Genomic DNA, 16058 nt, shown 5'->3' with positions numbered 1-16058 from the left:
TTCTCTAAAGTTTCAGAATCAAATAATAGCTTCTCAAGTGCTTTTTTTTGAATGGGGTTACTCAGAGAGCACACTTTGTTGAGATAAAGGTTTTAAAACGATTGTTAACGCTGTGACAGTCATGTTAAAACGTTTGTGAAACGTTTAAACGCAATGTGTTTAAAATGCAATGGGGCTCATCCCCCCTCCCCCCACCCGGCGATGACATTCATCTCTCAAATGCGACAGAGAACCCCCAGAACGAGAGCCCATTAAAATGAGACTAAATGCCCTCTTATAAGTTACCCTCTCCTCTTCAAAACTTCAATGACGTGGTCTGCGCCATGAAACCCCCCCCCCCCTCTGCCCTCTCAATCGTGGGGATCCTTGTTTAATATATTGCTTGTTGTCGAATGTTCGGTTATCGAGCGTCTCGGATGATTTGAAAACCGGATACGTAATCTACTTTTTAGAGAAAGTTGGTAATTAATTTAAACCTTTTTGAGGACCAACGTACGGAAAATCAAGCGCAGCTATGAAACTTTAAGTTCCGAAATGAACCGTCGCGAGCCAAAGCATTTTCAGCAGTTTTGCCTCAACTTTACAATAAATAAATAAATAAATAAATCTCATAAAATCAGCACATCAATTGACTCCAAATTTTTAAGTTGAGTGAATAATATACTAATCAACATTTATGAAAATATAAGGAATATCACATTGAAAATATAAGGAATACGACATAAACAGAAGCGAGTAAAACAAGAAAAAACATTTAAATTCAACTACGCACGCGAAAATAAATTCTACGCACAAAAGTCATAAATATCTTACGTATGGAATTTGAAAAAAAAAAAAAAAAAATCTGTATAAAATGTTATTTTTATTTTTAAAAAAATGGGCCAAAGAGTAGAAGCTAATCCCACACGACAAACTTCCATACTTCTTTTTAATGCACTCAGAAATATTTCAACTTCACTCCCTACACTTTTCTACTGTTATTACATATTTCCCAAGTCAGCGAATGAAAAAGAAAAATAAAACAGAGCGAATCAAGAAAGAAAAAAAATAATCATGAACTTCAATGGCAATTCAAGCCACACTTATAACTTTCAATGCGCCGGGAATCCCAATCTGCTGGAAAACGCAGTCAGAAATATTTTACCCGCCCTCCTCATGTATCAGTCAGATAAATATAATTCCACTAATAACAAGAACATAAAAAAGAAGCAAAGCAATAAGCAAGAATAATAAATGAGTCCTTTTGCGCAGAGAGAGCAACGATTCCCCTACTTGTTTACATTATTAACTTCGTGTTTGAGTGCGCGAAACCATTTGAAATAACCATGTGATATCTGAGAATCATTAGTTTAAATACATAACCGTTCGAATAAATCACTCAAAATGAATGTAAAAAAAAATCGAGAAATCAATCGGTTACACAAATTGAAATGAAAGGGGGAGGGGGGTGATACCATTTCAATCGCTACGGGGCGTCCCCTGAGCGCTACCAACAGTCAAGGGCCCGTAGCCAGTTTTCTAGCCGCTAGCAACAACCTATAAAAGTTTATACTAGTTTGAGCCGGGTCGCCCAAATGCCGAACTCCTAGTTTCTGACAAGTTAACAGGGAATCTCTTCGAACCAGCATCCCCCAAGGATTGCGACCCCTAAATGAAGACTAAGATCTATCAAATTGACCCCCTAAAACAGGCTCGCGTTTCGAACTTTTCCGGAGGGTAGGGGGGCAAGGGTGTATCTGCTCATTTTATCGGAAAACAACAAACTAGACCCACTGAAACGTAAAAACTAGATTATTTCAAGGAATGGGGGGGGGGGGGGCAGGCCGGTTATTTCGAACTTTACAAGAGAGGAGGAGGGATTAAAGAGTATCCTACGAGTTGCATATTATGCCGAATAACAGTAAGAATTTCATTTATATGAGTACAATAATAACTTCTAAAAGCCAGGAGGGTTCGCCCCTTATTATACCCCTAAATGATAGGTTTGATGGCACATTCCTATTTCGAGCGCACCCCTGCCAATACAACTCGGGAATTCAACTGTTCCAAAAGTCAAAGGTATCCCCCCCCCCTTTTGCAGGGCGATGGTGCACCCTCTCAAATGTTACGGAGCATCCGTCTAGAAAGAGTTCCCCCCCTCCCAAAATGCGATTAAAAAAACCCTCTCAAAAAACCGCTTTTATAGAAATTTCGGTTTCGCAGGCAGCGCCATGGACCCCCCCGCCCCTCTCGAAAATGAGATTTAAAGAACCCTCTCAAAAACCCAGCCCTAAAAGTTTTAATGGCAAAGGCTGCGCCATGCCCCCATCCCACCCGAAAATTAGATAAAAAACACTCTGAAAAAACCGGCCAATGGCGCAGGTCGCATCATGCCCCCTCCCCCTTATAGTGGGGCGCCCCTGTAGCAGTCTACTCAATTCTGGAAAGGCTCAGAAAATGAACTACTTGAGCACTCGATTCAAACATCTCGAGATCTCGATTCAAAAGATCTCGAGAAGTCAACTGCTCGAGTACTCGATTCAAAAGATCTCGAGAAGTCAATCGCTCGAGTACTCGATTCCAAAGATCTCGAGAAGTCAATCGCTCGAGTACTCGATTCCAAAGATCTCGAGAAGTCAATCGCTCGAGTACTCGATTCCAAAGATCTCGAGAAGTCAATCGCTCGAGTACTCGATTCGGAAGATCTCGATTATCAATCGCTCGAGTTCTCGAATTCAAAAGATCTCGATTATCAATCACTCGAGTGATCGACTTGAAAAGATCTCGATTATCAATCACTCGATTATCAGAAGTACTCGATTCCCGAGATCTCGATTATCAAAAGATCTCGATTATGCCCATCACTAGTATATATATTCAGTAAATTACCGCCCATTAGCCAGGGCGGTGTATTTCATGTATTTCTGCTTTAGCCCTGGCTAATGGGCGGTAATTTACTGAATATACCTTGCCTCGCGTTCAATCTTCGAGTTGAACCGAACCATTACTTCGGTCACTCGTCTGGTCTGCTAATTCTATATTAGCTACCAGTTTGTTTCGCCCTCTTGGCTTCCTTAAGAGGTTTTCCATCTCCAGCTCAGTCACTTTCCTATGCCGGGCTGATGAGTGCTAATAAGCACGAAACTGCAGTCCTCGGCTGGAAATGACTGAGCTGGCGGTGTATTTCGTGTATATATGTATATATCCGATATTTTCGACCCGTGGTAGTTAGTATATTTTGTAAAAATTTTACTGTGGGGGTCCCTTTGTTGTGGAAGCCCTGGGGCAGTAGCCCTGCCTGTCCTCCCCTAAAGCTATAAAATGGTCTTAAAAGTGATGAACAAAAATAAAGACTCTTGAAGGATTTTAATCACCATTTAAACCATGAACTAGATACTTACTGCACTACTCTTACAGTTGAGCCTGAACTGCAGTTCAAGCTTTTAATTAATGGTCAGACTTCCACAAGGCAAGGCTAAAAATAAACAGTGGTCCGCTGGTCCTGGACCACAAAGACATCTATTGGACCTGCAGAATATAAACTCTGGTGGTCCATGGAGCCAGTGAAAAAAATTCAAAGCTTCAAAAATTTTAAGCATTATTCATTGGAGAAAGTTTGTACCTTTATTTACAATTTTTAGGTTTTCTTTGCAAGAAAAGCTTTATTAAGAAATATCTACACCATTATAATGTATTGTTTTTGCCACTTTATTGCATTCCTCCCAAAAATTAAGTAATGCAATTCATAACAATTTGAAAACAAACATTTTTTACAGTTCAATTATTTACCAATGCCTTAAAAATTCAACAGAATACGAAATAAGATGAAGAAATATTGATAGATTTTTTTCTTCTCTGGGGGGAAAAAAAAAAAAACACTACGAGTTTAGCAGACATCTGATAACTATGTGAAGTCTATTAAAGAAGAATGTTAACAGCATGACCATGGTTGTATTAGGGCTCGACCGATGGCATTTTTTGGCCGATGGGTCGATGCCGATTGTTCAAAAATGGCCGATGGCCAATTGTTTTCCTCCAAATGGCCGATGGCAAAAAAAAAAAATCAAACAGAAATAAATTGATAAGATTGTTAGGAATTTAAAGGATCATTGATTCATTTCACTTTACTTCCTTTTTACGAATAAAGAATTGTAATCACAAAAAAAAAAAAAATCAGATTTCGACCTAAATTTCTATTTTACTATCACCAAATTTATACTTCACAAGTTTTTTCGACACATCTGTACATACATATGTACCTAAGAACATAGAGATAACCAAATATCCATTTTGAACGCCTCCTCAGTTAATTATCGCAAATTCTCTTGTGATGTCTTCATGCGCGTAAACTTGCGTAACTGAAAAACGTTATGAAATAGTAAATTGAAAACTCATAAGTACGTAGTATGATCTAAAAGTTCGAGGTCAAGTTGTATAAAACCTTACCCTGAATAGTTCACATTACCGAAGCATATATCTATCTACAAAATAGTCAACTTGAACGATTATGCACTTCTGCCAACGTTCATATAGCTTTTAGAAGCACTCCTGGAAGACATTTTTCGCAAATTCCTGTAAGGCCTCTTGCGCTGCTGCTGTAACTTTATCGTGGGGAAGAAGGCGACTTTCATGTTGAGGATGCACGGTTCGATTGGTCAGTACTGTCATATTGGTCATATGACAAACAAATAACATAATGTTTCGTCGGACTTAGCTCCGTGTGACTTTTACCTGTTCCCAGCAAAAAATACTTGCATAGACGCCGCTTTTTTCCGTCACTAGAAGATGAAGCTGCATCATAGAAGTTAGCGAAAAATGGCTTCCAGGAGTGTTTCCAAAAGTTATATGAACACTGGCAGAAGTACATAGTCCCTTAAGGCGACCTTTTGAAGGTGGATGTGCTTCAGTAATGTGAACTATTCTGGGTAAGATTTTATACAGCTTGTCCCCGAACTTTTGCATCGTACTACGTACAATCTGTATAGGGTGTAGTTATGCTTCTCCTTTTTTGACTGCTGTATGATGAAAGAGAAAGAACAATAGCCAAAAAAAGAAGGAAGAAAAACAAAAAGACTGTTTAATAACCAATTGATTTTTTTTTTTAAATTGAGCATACAACTAAGATTTCAGTAATGTTGTAATAATGTATGGATTTAGGTACACTAAACATAGTTTAAAAAATTAAATTACGTTGTTTAATCATTCAAAAAAAAAAATAGAACTATGAAACCGTCAACAAATTACGCAATTAAAGAGGAAAGATTGCACATAGACATTTTTTAGTCATCAAATTAAACAATAAAGATAACAGATTAATTACAATATTAAATCAAAATAGTATTATTTTTATACTTATTTAAAATTTATGAATTAGAAAAGTTTGTATTTTTCATAAAAGCTATAACAGTGACATACATTTTGTTGAAAAAAAATAGCCATGAAACGAGCAAGGTTCTTAAAACGCAGGTACAATAAACAAACTCAATATTTACACCAAGTTAATAACTGAATACATATACTACTTGATCTGATGTTTGCACACATAGTATTGAACAATTTGATTGTTTAATCTTTTATGAAGCTTTACAAACAAGTTCAAATTAAATTTTTCAATTTAACAATAATTTTCTGAAATTTGAAAAATTGCATAATAGAAAATCCGTGAAACTTTTCTATAAAAAAACGAAAATACCTTATACATTGATTTTATATAAATACATAAAAATAGTTACTTACAACAGAAAAAAAAATCAATCGCTATTAATGATGCAAAAAAGATGGCAGTTTACGAAATATAGGTGAAACAAGTATGAGAAATACGCAAAATGACATTTTTTGACCAAAATAAATAATCGGTAAATATTTAAGAAATGCTTGAAACGACGAGGTAGGGTAAGGGGGGTCACCCTCTGATTTTGGAGTAAATCACACTTTGGCCCCAACCTCTGCCTGATTTTTTTAGTACAGAACAGCTACCACCAACGCCTCGGAAGAGTTTCTGATTCTACTTCAGCACTTCCAGAAAAAAAAATTCAAAAGTAACTTTGATTTCCGAATTATGTCACCATTCAAAACGTCTTTGATCAATTTCTTACATTAATGCCCTAAATTCTTTCTAAACAATAGATAAAGTTTGAAATAAAAATCTCCAATTTTAAGAATGGTGTTAGTTTTAAAGAACTCAGAAGTACAACTAGAGTTTAATTTCAGAAATTGAGGGAGTGGGAGGAGAAACATGCAAGTGTTCTCGGAAATTCAAAAAAAAGTCGTAAAAATAGAGTTTAAAATAATCACGAACATTGAGCAGAAAACCCTTTCAAAACTTGCACCCGAGTTTGTTTTGACGTGCAATGGCGGATTTAAAATATAGCAAATGGTGCAATTGCGCGAGAGGCCCCATAACCATAGGGCCACCGAAGGAGTTACAAAAATGCGAATGATAAATGTTTACCAAACTTGTAATCGCGCTGAAGTGATGCAGAAAAGACTGCATTACTGTGATTCATATTACAAATATCGAAAAATTAAAAATTACCGTCGGTTCAACGGGAATCTAATAAAATGACACAAAAATTGGTTTCGCCATCTCATATTTGTTTCTATGGTCTCCAATTCGGCAACATATCACCAAATGATCGTCAGTCTGAGACACCGTATTAGTTTTGCATTGAAATAAGTAATTAATAGCCACAAAAAATGAGTAAACAGGCTTTTCAGAACACCCGATCGAAAACAAAAAGGGAAGTGCACAACTGTAACGTCCGCAGACCCCACATGCGAAACTTAAACCTTCAACAGATTATCATTTTTGAGTTATGACTTATGACAGATACATACGTACATCCTGCTGCAAGAAACAACGCAATAATTAACTTGTTTGGTACCTGAATGTAGTATTAAAAACTCTTCTAGGGATGACTAAAAATAGAAATTCATACTGCAATTTAAGTAAATAATTTTATATGAAAACAACAACTCTATTTACTTTGTATTAAAAAGTAAAACAGCAAAGGTCCTTCTTTTTTCAAAAACATCGGCCAATTCCATCCGCTTTTCGATGTTTTTTAAGGTCGATGGGCCGATGTTTCCCGCAAGTTAGCATCGGCCGCCGATGGCGAAGGCTAAACTGTTGAACCATCGGCGCCGATGGATCGGCCAGGCCAATGCATCGGTCGAGTCCTAGGTTGTAGTGATGGGCATAATCGAGATCTTTTGATAATCGAGATCTCGGGAATCGAGTACTTTTGATAATCGAGTGATTGATAATCGAGATCTTTTCAAGTCGATCACTCGAGTGATTGGTAATCGAGATCTTTTGAATTCGAGAACTCGAGCGATTGATAATCGAGATGTTCCGAATCGAGTACTCGAGCGATTGACTTCTCGAGATCTTTGGAATCGAGTACTCGAGTGATTGACTTCTCGAGATCTTTGGAATCGAGTGATTGACTTCTCGAGATCTTTGGAATCGAGTGATTGACTTCTCGAGATCTTTTGAATCGAGATCTCGAGATGTTTTAAATCGAGATCTTGAGATGTTTCAAATCGAGATCTCGAGATGTTTCAAATCGAGATCTCGAGACGTTTGAATCGAGTACTCAAGTAGTTCATTTTCTGAGCTTTTCCAGAATTGAGTAGACTGCTACAGGGGCACCCACTATAATGGGGGAGGGGGCATAGTGCAGCCTGCGCCAATAGCCAGTTCAGAGTGTTTTTATCTCATTTTCGGGTGGGGTGGGGGCATGGCGCAGCCTGTGCCATTAAAATTTTTAGTGCTAGTTTTTTAAATCTCAATTTCGGGAGGGGGCAGGGAGTCCATGGCGCAGTTTGCGAAACCGAAATTTCTATAAAAGTGGTTTTTTGAGAGGGTTTTTTAAATCTCATTTCGGGAGGGGGGAGTTCTTTCTAGACGGATGCTCCGTAACATTTGAGAGGGTGCACCATTGCCCTGTGAAAGGGGGGGGGGGTGGATACCCTTGACTTTTGGAACAGTTGAATTCCCTAGTTGTTTTGGCAGGAAGGCGCTCGAAATAGGAATGTGCCATCAAGCCTATCATTTAAGGGTATAATAAGAGGCGAACCCTCCTGGCTTTTAGAAGTTATTGTACTCATATAAATGAAATTCTTGCTGTTATTTGGCATAATATGCAACTCGTAGGATACTCATTAATCCCTCGTCCTCTCTTGTAAAGTTCGAAATAACGGGACTGCCCCCCCCCCCCGCCCCCCAATTCCTTGAAAAAATTTAGTTTTTACGTTTAAGTGGGTCTAGTTTTTTCTTGTTTTCCGATAAAATGAGCAGATACACCCTTTGCCCCCCTACCCTCCGGAAAAGTTCGGAACGCAAGCCTGTTTTAGGGGGTCAATTTGATAGATTTTAGTCTTCATTTAGGGGTCCCAATCCTTGGGGATGCTGTTTCGACAAGATTCCCTGTTAGCTTGTCAGAAACTAGGAGCTCGGCATTTGGGCGATTCGGCTCGGAGTAGTCTAAACTTTTATAGGTTTATTGGTAGCGGCTAGAAAACTGGCAATGGGCCCTTGACTCTTGGTGGCCCTCGGGAGATGCCAAGCGATTGAAATGGTGCGCTATCACCCCCCTCCCCCTTCATTTCAATTTCTGTAACAGATTGATTTCTCGATTTTTACTTTTTTTACATTCATTTTGAGTGATTTATGCGAACGGTTATGTATTGAAACTAATGATTCTCAGATATCACGTGGTTATTTCGAATGGTTTCGGGCACTCAAACACAAAGTTAATAATGTAAACAAGAAGGGGAATCGTTGCTCTCTCTGCGCAAAAGGACTCATTTATTCTAGTTTATTGCTTTTTTTTTTTTTTTTGATGTTCTTGTTAGTGGAATTATATTTATCTGACTGATACATAAGGAGGGAGGTTAAAATATTTCTGGCTGCGTTTTCCAGAAGATTGGGATTCCCGGCTCATTGAAAGTTTAGTGTGACTTGAATTGCATTGAAGTTTATTATTTTTTTTTTTTTCTTTTTTGATTCGCTCTTTTTTTTTTTCTTTTTCATTCGCTGACTTGAGAAATATGTAATAACAGTAAAAGTGTAGGGAGTGAAGTTGAAATGTTTCTGAGTGCATTAAAAAGAAATGTGGACGATTGTCGTATGGGATTAATATTAGCTTCCACTCTTTGGCCCATTATTTTAAATAAAAATAACATTCTTTTCAGATGTTCTTTTTTTTTCAAATTCCCTACTTAAGGTATTTATAACTTTTGTACGTAGCATTTATTTTCACGTGCGTAGTTGAATTTAAATGTTTTTCTTGTTTTACTCGCTTCTGGTTATGTCATATTCCTTATATTTTCATAAATGTTGATTAGTATATTATTCACTCAACTTAAAAATTTAGAGTCAATTGATGTGCTGATTTTATGAGATTATTTATTTATTTATTTTTTGTAAAGTTGAGGCAAAACTGCTGAAAATGCTTTGGCTCGCGACGGTCCATTTCGGAACTTAAGGTTCCGTAGCTGCGCTTCATTTTCCGTGCGTTGGTTCTCAAAAAGGTTTAAATTGATTACCAAGTTTCTCTGAAAAGCAGATTACGTATCCGGTTTTCAAATCATCCGAGACGCTCGATAACCGAACATTCGACAATAAGCAATATATTAAACAAGGGTCCCCACGAGAGAGAGGGCGGGGGGGGGGGGTTCATGGCGCAGACCACGCCATTGAAGTTTTGAAGAGGGGAGGGTAAGAGGTCTTTTAGTCTTACTTAAGGGGCTCTCGTTCTGGGGGTTCTCCGTCGCATTTGAGGGATGAGTGTCATCGCCAGGGGGGGGGGAGGGGGGGGGGAATGGGCACCACTGCATTATAAACACATTGCGTTTAAACGTTTCACAAACGTTTCAACAAATTGTCACAGTGTTAACAATCGTTTTAAAATCCTTATCTCAACGAAGTGTGCTCTCTGAGTAACCCCATTCGAAAAAAAGTACTTGAGAAGCTATCATTTGATTCTGAAACTTTAGAATGACAGGGGTTTCCGTCCGTCCCTGTGAGCAATGGCGCGCCTCTTATGACAATTTCCCTTGCCCCTCCCCCTAAGAAACAATAATCCGAAAAAGAGCTAAGACCACCTTAAATTTTAAATTACACGGTTTGTACCATACTGGTTCAATATATTTTTAAGTTTAACAACTCTCAAGTTTAAACCTGCTAGTGTCGCCCTAAGACCCGCCCATATTATCGTTATCCCCCACTTTTTAATAAAAATTATACATATTTGATTTTAATAATTGTCAAGTTCAAAACAGTATGGAAAGCGTTTCTCTACCCTTTGTTTCAAGATTTCGCCACCGAATCACACCAGGGCCGGATACAGAAAACCATTTTTTGGGGGGGGATGGGGGGGGGGGCTCATGTTTAAGAAAGGCCCCCCCCCATGAATGAAATTCCCGTTTTTGGTACGAAAAATGTCTGAACCTGTTTGGGAGTCAATAAAAAGCACCAAATCGGTCAGGAATAAGGCAACTGATTGGAGATAAACGTTGCAAATTAATTTCATAAGCAATGAAACGAAGTAGTAGTTCAAATGTTTACTTTCAAAAATAATTAATGAAATGAAAAGATACTGTCATCGTTGACATTTTATGCATGAAGTGTTTGAACATAATGTGTACGGATACTGTTGTTGACGGTTTAGGGTGGGGGGGGGGAAGGGGGCATGATCCCCATGATTTTCCCGTTGTAGCCGCCACTCACGTAACACATGCCCCCCCATAAATCAACTCATATGATAATTAACAATTTTTGATCGAAAAATATCGTTCGATTATTAAGGAATCTCTCAATTATCGAAATTTTGACGCCAAACATTCAACTATAACCCTATTCGAATAAAGCAAGCGAAAAGCATTCATTCTATTTTAAAATCATTCCAAATCTATCCATCCCAAGAGCGAAGGGGCACCACTTATGAAGCTCTTCCCCAAGAGCAATACCCCCAAAAAAGACAAAATCCCCTAAAAATTACAATCCCGCAGTTTGTGTCAAAACTCCCCCCCCCCTCCCCTTTTATTTGCACACATAGGAAGGAATTACACGAGAAGTAAACAACTTGTTTTATTAAGGAATAAGTAAATACCTTAGTGCCGAGAAGTAACATGAAATAACAAACCTTTTGTATCCCAAATATACAGAGTAGACATGTACCGAGTACTCGGTAATTACTCGGTACTCGGCATACTCGGCCAATTTGCCGAGTACTCGGTACTCGGCCAAATTCTGATCAGATACTCGGCCAATACCGAGTAGTTGCAAAAAATTGAATATTGTCCAAGACAGGTACCAAAATTTATATTAAAAAAAAGAGCAAGCATTATATTCTGCAATAATTTACAATTAAAATTTATAAGTTAAATTTTGAGAATAATGAAGTTTGTAATGCTTCAATGGTATAAATCTTTATATTAATGTCCCCAAAGTTTATTAAACTTGTTTATTAAAAATTATGCAAAAAAAGGCAAGTATAGAAAATATGGAATTTTTATATTAAAAATGGATATTTGCTACAAACAAAAATTAGTTGTAAAAAATATAAAAATACCTTTGCTTAAAAAATTAAAGGAAATAAAACAATGTTAAAAGCACAGTGTAGGAACACTGCAGATACATGTTTTGGAAGTTACAAGGAATTCCTTTTTCTATGCACAAAATGGGAGCTCGTGGATTTAAAGGCATCCGACAAAAGTTGGATTTTTTTGTTGAATGTCTTTACCTTCTCTAGCTCACATGTTATGCATTGAAAAAGACATTCTTTGTAAGGGGTGGGGGCGGAAACATGTGTCTGCAGTGTTCTTGCACATTTGTTTTATCTGCTTTAAAAAAATATTTATGTTTGGCGGACTAGAACTATAATTAATTGGTATACAGTGAAACCCCTCCTAACGGACACCCCTCTTATGCGGACAATTTTTAATTCCCCAGTTTCAATGCAAATAACATTATTAAACCCCTGTCCTGCAGACACCTCTCTATTGCGGACAAAAAAAATTGTCCTGTTAGTGTCCGCATTAGAGGGATTTTACTGTAATTTGTTTTAATTTCAACTTGATTAATCATACCTTTTATTTATTTATTTTTAATTTTAAAAATCATTTTTTGGTAAAATTTTTGACAAACAAAATTGTTTATATAATACGTAATTAAATTTCAGCAGGAATTTAGTTTTAAAAACTATTATATGGACAAGGAGGTCTATACTACTATTCCAATAAGTTCAAAATTCATCACATGTGTGTCGGTGGTTCTTGTTAAAGCATAATTGGTACTTGGTAACTCGGCCGAGTCGTGAAAGGCCGAGTACTCGGTAACTCGGTACTCGGCCGAGTAGTGAAAGGCCGAGTACTCGGTACTCGGCTACTCAGCCAAAATGCTACTCGGTACGTCTCTAATACAGAGTACTGCTGAAACGTGTTTTGGAGTTTTAAGGTACCCTTTTTTGAACAAAATGGTAAGCTTTTGCATGTAAGGGGCCATTCATTAGTTACGTAAGGATGAATTTGGCAATTTTTTGCCCCCCCCTCCCCCTATGTAAGGGTACGTAAGATTTTTCAAACCCCTCCCTCTATTCTTACGTAAGATTCCATTTCGTTTTTCAAAATAATGAAATAACGAATTTAACATCACTGGAATCGAAATTAAATTCACTATTATTAAATTAATCCTTTTTGTGTAATGAAATATTTACTAAAAAATTGGAATCTAGACATAATGTTTTTTCGACATTTTTTTTTTTTTTTGGTATATGATGCGATACTTATTAAAAATAAAATATGCTATGCGTAGTACGAATCTTTTATTATGTTTTACACTATTCATTCTTCGTAAAATAAATAAAAAACAGCTTATCCTAATAGGTTTTTTATTTTCCAGACGCAAATAAAATATATAATCCCCGTCAAACCAATTTCAAATGTAAAACATCAACTTGGAAAATATTGCGTGAGAATGGGTTTGAAGCCCCCTCCCCCAAGTATGTAGACATTTTTCCAACCCCCCTCCCTCTCGGAACCCTTACATAATTAATGAATGATCCCTAAAGACATTCTGTAATGTCCTCACATCCACAATCTCACTATTTTGCGTTGAAAAAAGGGTTCCTTGAAACCCCGAAACACGTGTCTGCAGTAATCTGTATAGTTAGGCTGTAAAAAGTTTGCTATTACCTGTTAGACCTGTATCATTACCCAATGGTATAGTCGAAGGTGGACGTAAGGGGGAAGACTTCCCCTCAGGTTTTCAACTTAAGTATTCCCCCTTTTTACCTGAAATATAATTTTAAATTTAATGCCTCTCAAGTTAGAACCTTATTAGCGCCCCCACTTCCACCAAACATGTCATTAGACTACCAAAGCATCCCAAATAATCATTTGATAATCAAGCATTCAACAGAATACATTCAATTATAACACTATTCGAATGAAACATCATTAACTTTTCAAAGCTAGCCCTCTGACCGCCCTAAATGATGGATCCGCCCCTGCAAATAAAAACACTTCAGAAGCAGGGGTGCCCACCCGCCCTGAGGAAAAGGACACCCACCCTCAATATAGCAGAGACCTCCCCACCCAAAAAAAGGCGAAAAATATCCCTCAACCCCCCCCTCCCTCAAGAAGGATATTCCCTAAAAAAGATTAACGTCCATTGAGAATTTTAATGGCGCAGTCTACGCTATGACCCACCTCCCCTGTGGGCACCTCAGGGCAGCCCGTCACTGCAATTTTTCTGGGGGAAGGGTTAAAGGATCTTTTCGGAAGGCAACAAAAACCATGCCCATTCATAAGTAAAATCATTAACTTTTCGAAGCCCGCCCTCTGACCCCCAAAATGACAAATCCGTCCCTGTAACTGAATCACTTCAGAAGCAGGGGTGCCCCCCTGAGGTCAAGGGCGCACCCCCTCAATATCGCAGAGCCCCCCAAAAATAAGAAAAATACCCCTTAAAACACCCCCCTAAAAATTTTAATGGCGCAGTCTGCGCCATGACCCCTTTCCTCTTTCTAGGTGGGCACCCTTGTCAGAAGTCACTTATATTGAGTGGTTCATTCGATTCTCAAATCGACCGAAAATTACACTGCTCGAGTGATTGACATCTCGAGAACTCAATATCTCGAGAGCTCAACATCTCGAGAAGTTCAAAGCGAGAACTCGAGCAGTTGATCGCTCGAGTACTCGGAAAGTGATAATCGAGAACTCGAGCAGTCCATCGCTCGAGAACTCGGAAAGTGATAATCGAGAACTCGAGAAGTTCATCGCTCGAGAACTCAAAAAGTGATAATCGAGAACTCATGATAATCGAGTTCTCGAATGATCTTGAATAATCGAGTGATTTGATTATGAGTACTCGATTATGCCCATCACTACTAGGTTGTATCAGGAAACTTCTCAGGTGAAAATGAAGACTCAACTAAATGTGAATGCCAAACTGTTTGAATCTGTTACAATGTTCCATTTATTTTGAAAAATATTAATATAAATATGTAAACATCCAATATGCAACAGAATCCATGTTTTTAAAAGAATAATTCAGAAAAGAAAACATCTAGGCAACACAACAGAAGAAATGATACTTACCCTCCTCTAATGAGATCATCCGGAATTTCACTGTCGAAAAGAATTTTCCGTTTTTCTTCTTCAGCATCGTTTTCACATTTTTCTTTGCTTTTTTTCATGAACTGGAAAACAAAATGACTCATATAATTCACTAACCTAAGAAGATGAAAAGAATAAAGATATCCTAGAAGTTATTTCTTAATACAGTAAAACTCCCTTAATCCGAACCCAATTAAACCAGACAGCCATTTAGATGTACATTATACAAATAAGGTGAATTAATACAACAATGTATTTTTATAGAGTATTTTGTAAGGTATTTATGCAATTTTCTCTTACCAAGGGTCAATCCAGGATTTTACATTTAGGTCTGCATTTTGTGAAAAAAAAAGAATTTTTTGTGAACTTTTTCATTTTGCTGATAAAAAGAACTATTTTTTGACCATTTTTCTTTTACGCCAAAAAATCTTATCCTACTGTATCAGAGCATGTTTAGCTATCACAAATCTAGTCTGAAATCCCTTTGGATTCCACTGGTAAAGGTTTGGAAGCTGGAGGTTTTCTTCTTCTTACCAATATTTTGATTTCAGACGAATTTATCGAGCTTAGTTGTAGAATTTTGGGAAGGGGCAAAGTGGACCCAATTTGTGCCTGAATCGACCCCAACTTACGCAGTTATAGATTTCATTCTCTTGAATTTAAAATACAATTGCAACAGTTTACAGTAGTTTGTGTATATACAGGACGTCATTTGGGCAATCACTCGCAACGATACTGTTAAGTGGCATTGTGATTTGTTTAACTCCGTTACCAGCTGTCCTGTATTGTTAAGGCTGGTCCTAGTTTTCGGACATATACCTTTTTCCAAAATTAGGTTTTCTTTTCGGAAATTCAAAGCAAAGTAAATAAAGTAACAACAAACCTTCAAATTTAAAAGAGTGCTGGACAAATTTGTCGTTTTGTAGTCCCTTTGAGACATGACTGTAAGTTTTTAGAAGAACGATGAAAAGATGATCAAGTATCTGGAGAACAAGAAAAAATTAAACGTTCCCCAGGAAATCGCGACTACAATTAAAAGGTTGTAGTAGGAGAAACAAGTACTTGAAAAGACTTGTCAGAATCATATAAATCTTCAGCCTAGCTGGGGAAAAATCTTGCTCACGTTTCTCACGCACCCAAACAAATCTCAACAGTTGCAGTGAAGATAACTTTCCCCGTGTTCTTTTTTTTCCAAAAAATCAGATTTAGTAATGAAACACCAAAAGATCAGTTTTAGAAAACAAAATTTCTGTTCCTTAATTTTATTTTCAAATTTCTTGAAATAATTCTCACTATTTTAAATATTGTGAGAGGTAAAGCCGACTTTGTCTTTTAAACAGCTTGTTTTCTTCTTCATGAATTCTTGTTCATGTCAGTGTTCAGTGTTTGGTTTGAAGTTTTTGTGTGCTGTATATGGAATCTATATCTCCATGGTACTATATTTGATTGTATAA

The 16058-nt window shown here is 37.4% G+C and overlaps 1 protein-coding gene across 1 annotated transcript in view; it reads right to left on the bottom strand.

Annotated features, from left to right (window-relative positions):
* The window catches only part of LOC129224501 (M-phase phosphoprotein 6-like), a 37344-nt gene extending 21602 nt beyond the window's left edge, over positions 1-15742 (bottom strand). Inside the window, exons 1-2 of the mRNA XM_054858964.1 lie at positions 15488-15742; positions 14587-14687 (exon numbers count right to left, since the gene is read on the bottom strand). Of these exons, the coding sequence (XP_054714939.1) occupies positions 14587-14687; positions 15488-15544 (158 nt within the window). The 5' untranslated portion in view covers positions 15545-15742. The remainder of the gene's footprint in view (positions 1-14586; positions 14688-15487) is intronic.
* Between the last annotated feature and the right edge of the window lie 316 nt (positions 15743-16058).

Source organism: Uloborus diversus, chromosome 6, assembly GCF_026930045.1.
Source record: "Uloborus diversus isolate 005 chromosome 6, Udiv.v.3.1, whole genome shotgun sequence".
NCBI lineage: Eukaryota > Metazoa > Arthropoda > Arachnida > Araneae > Uloboridae > Uloborus > Uloborus diversus.
Note: the sequence above shows the minus strand (reverse complement) of the source record. Positions and strands in the feature narration are given on the sequence as shown.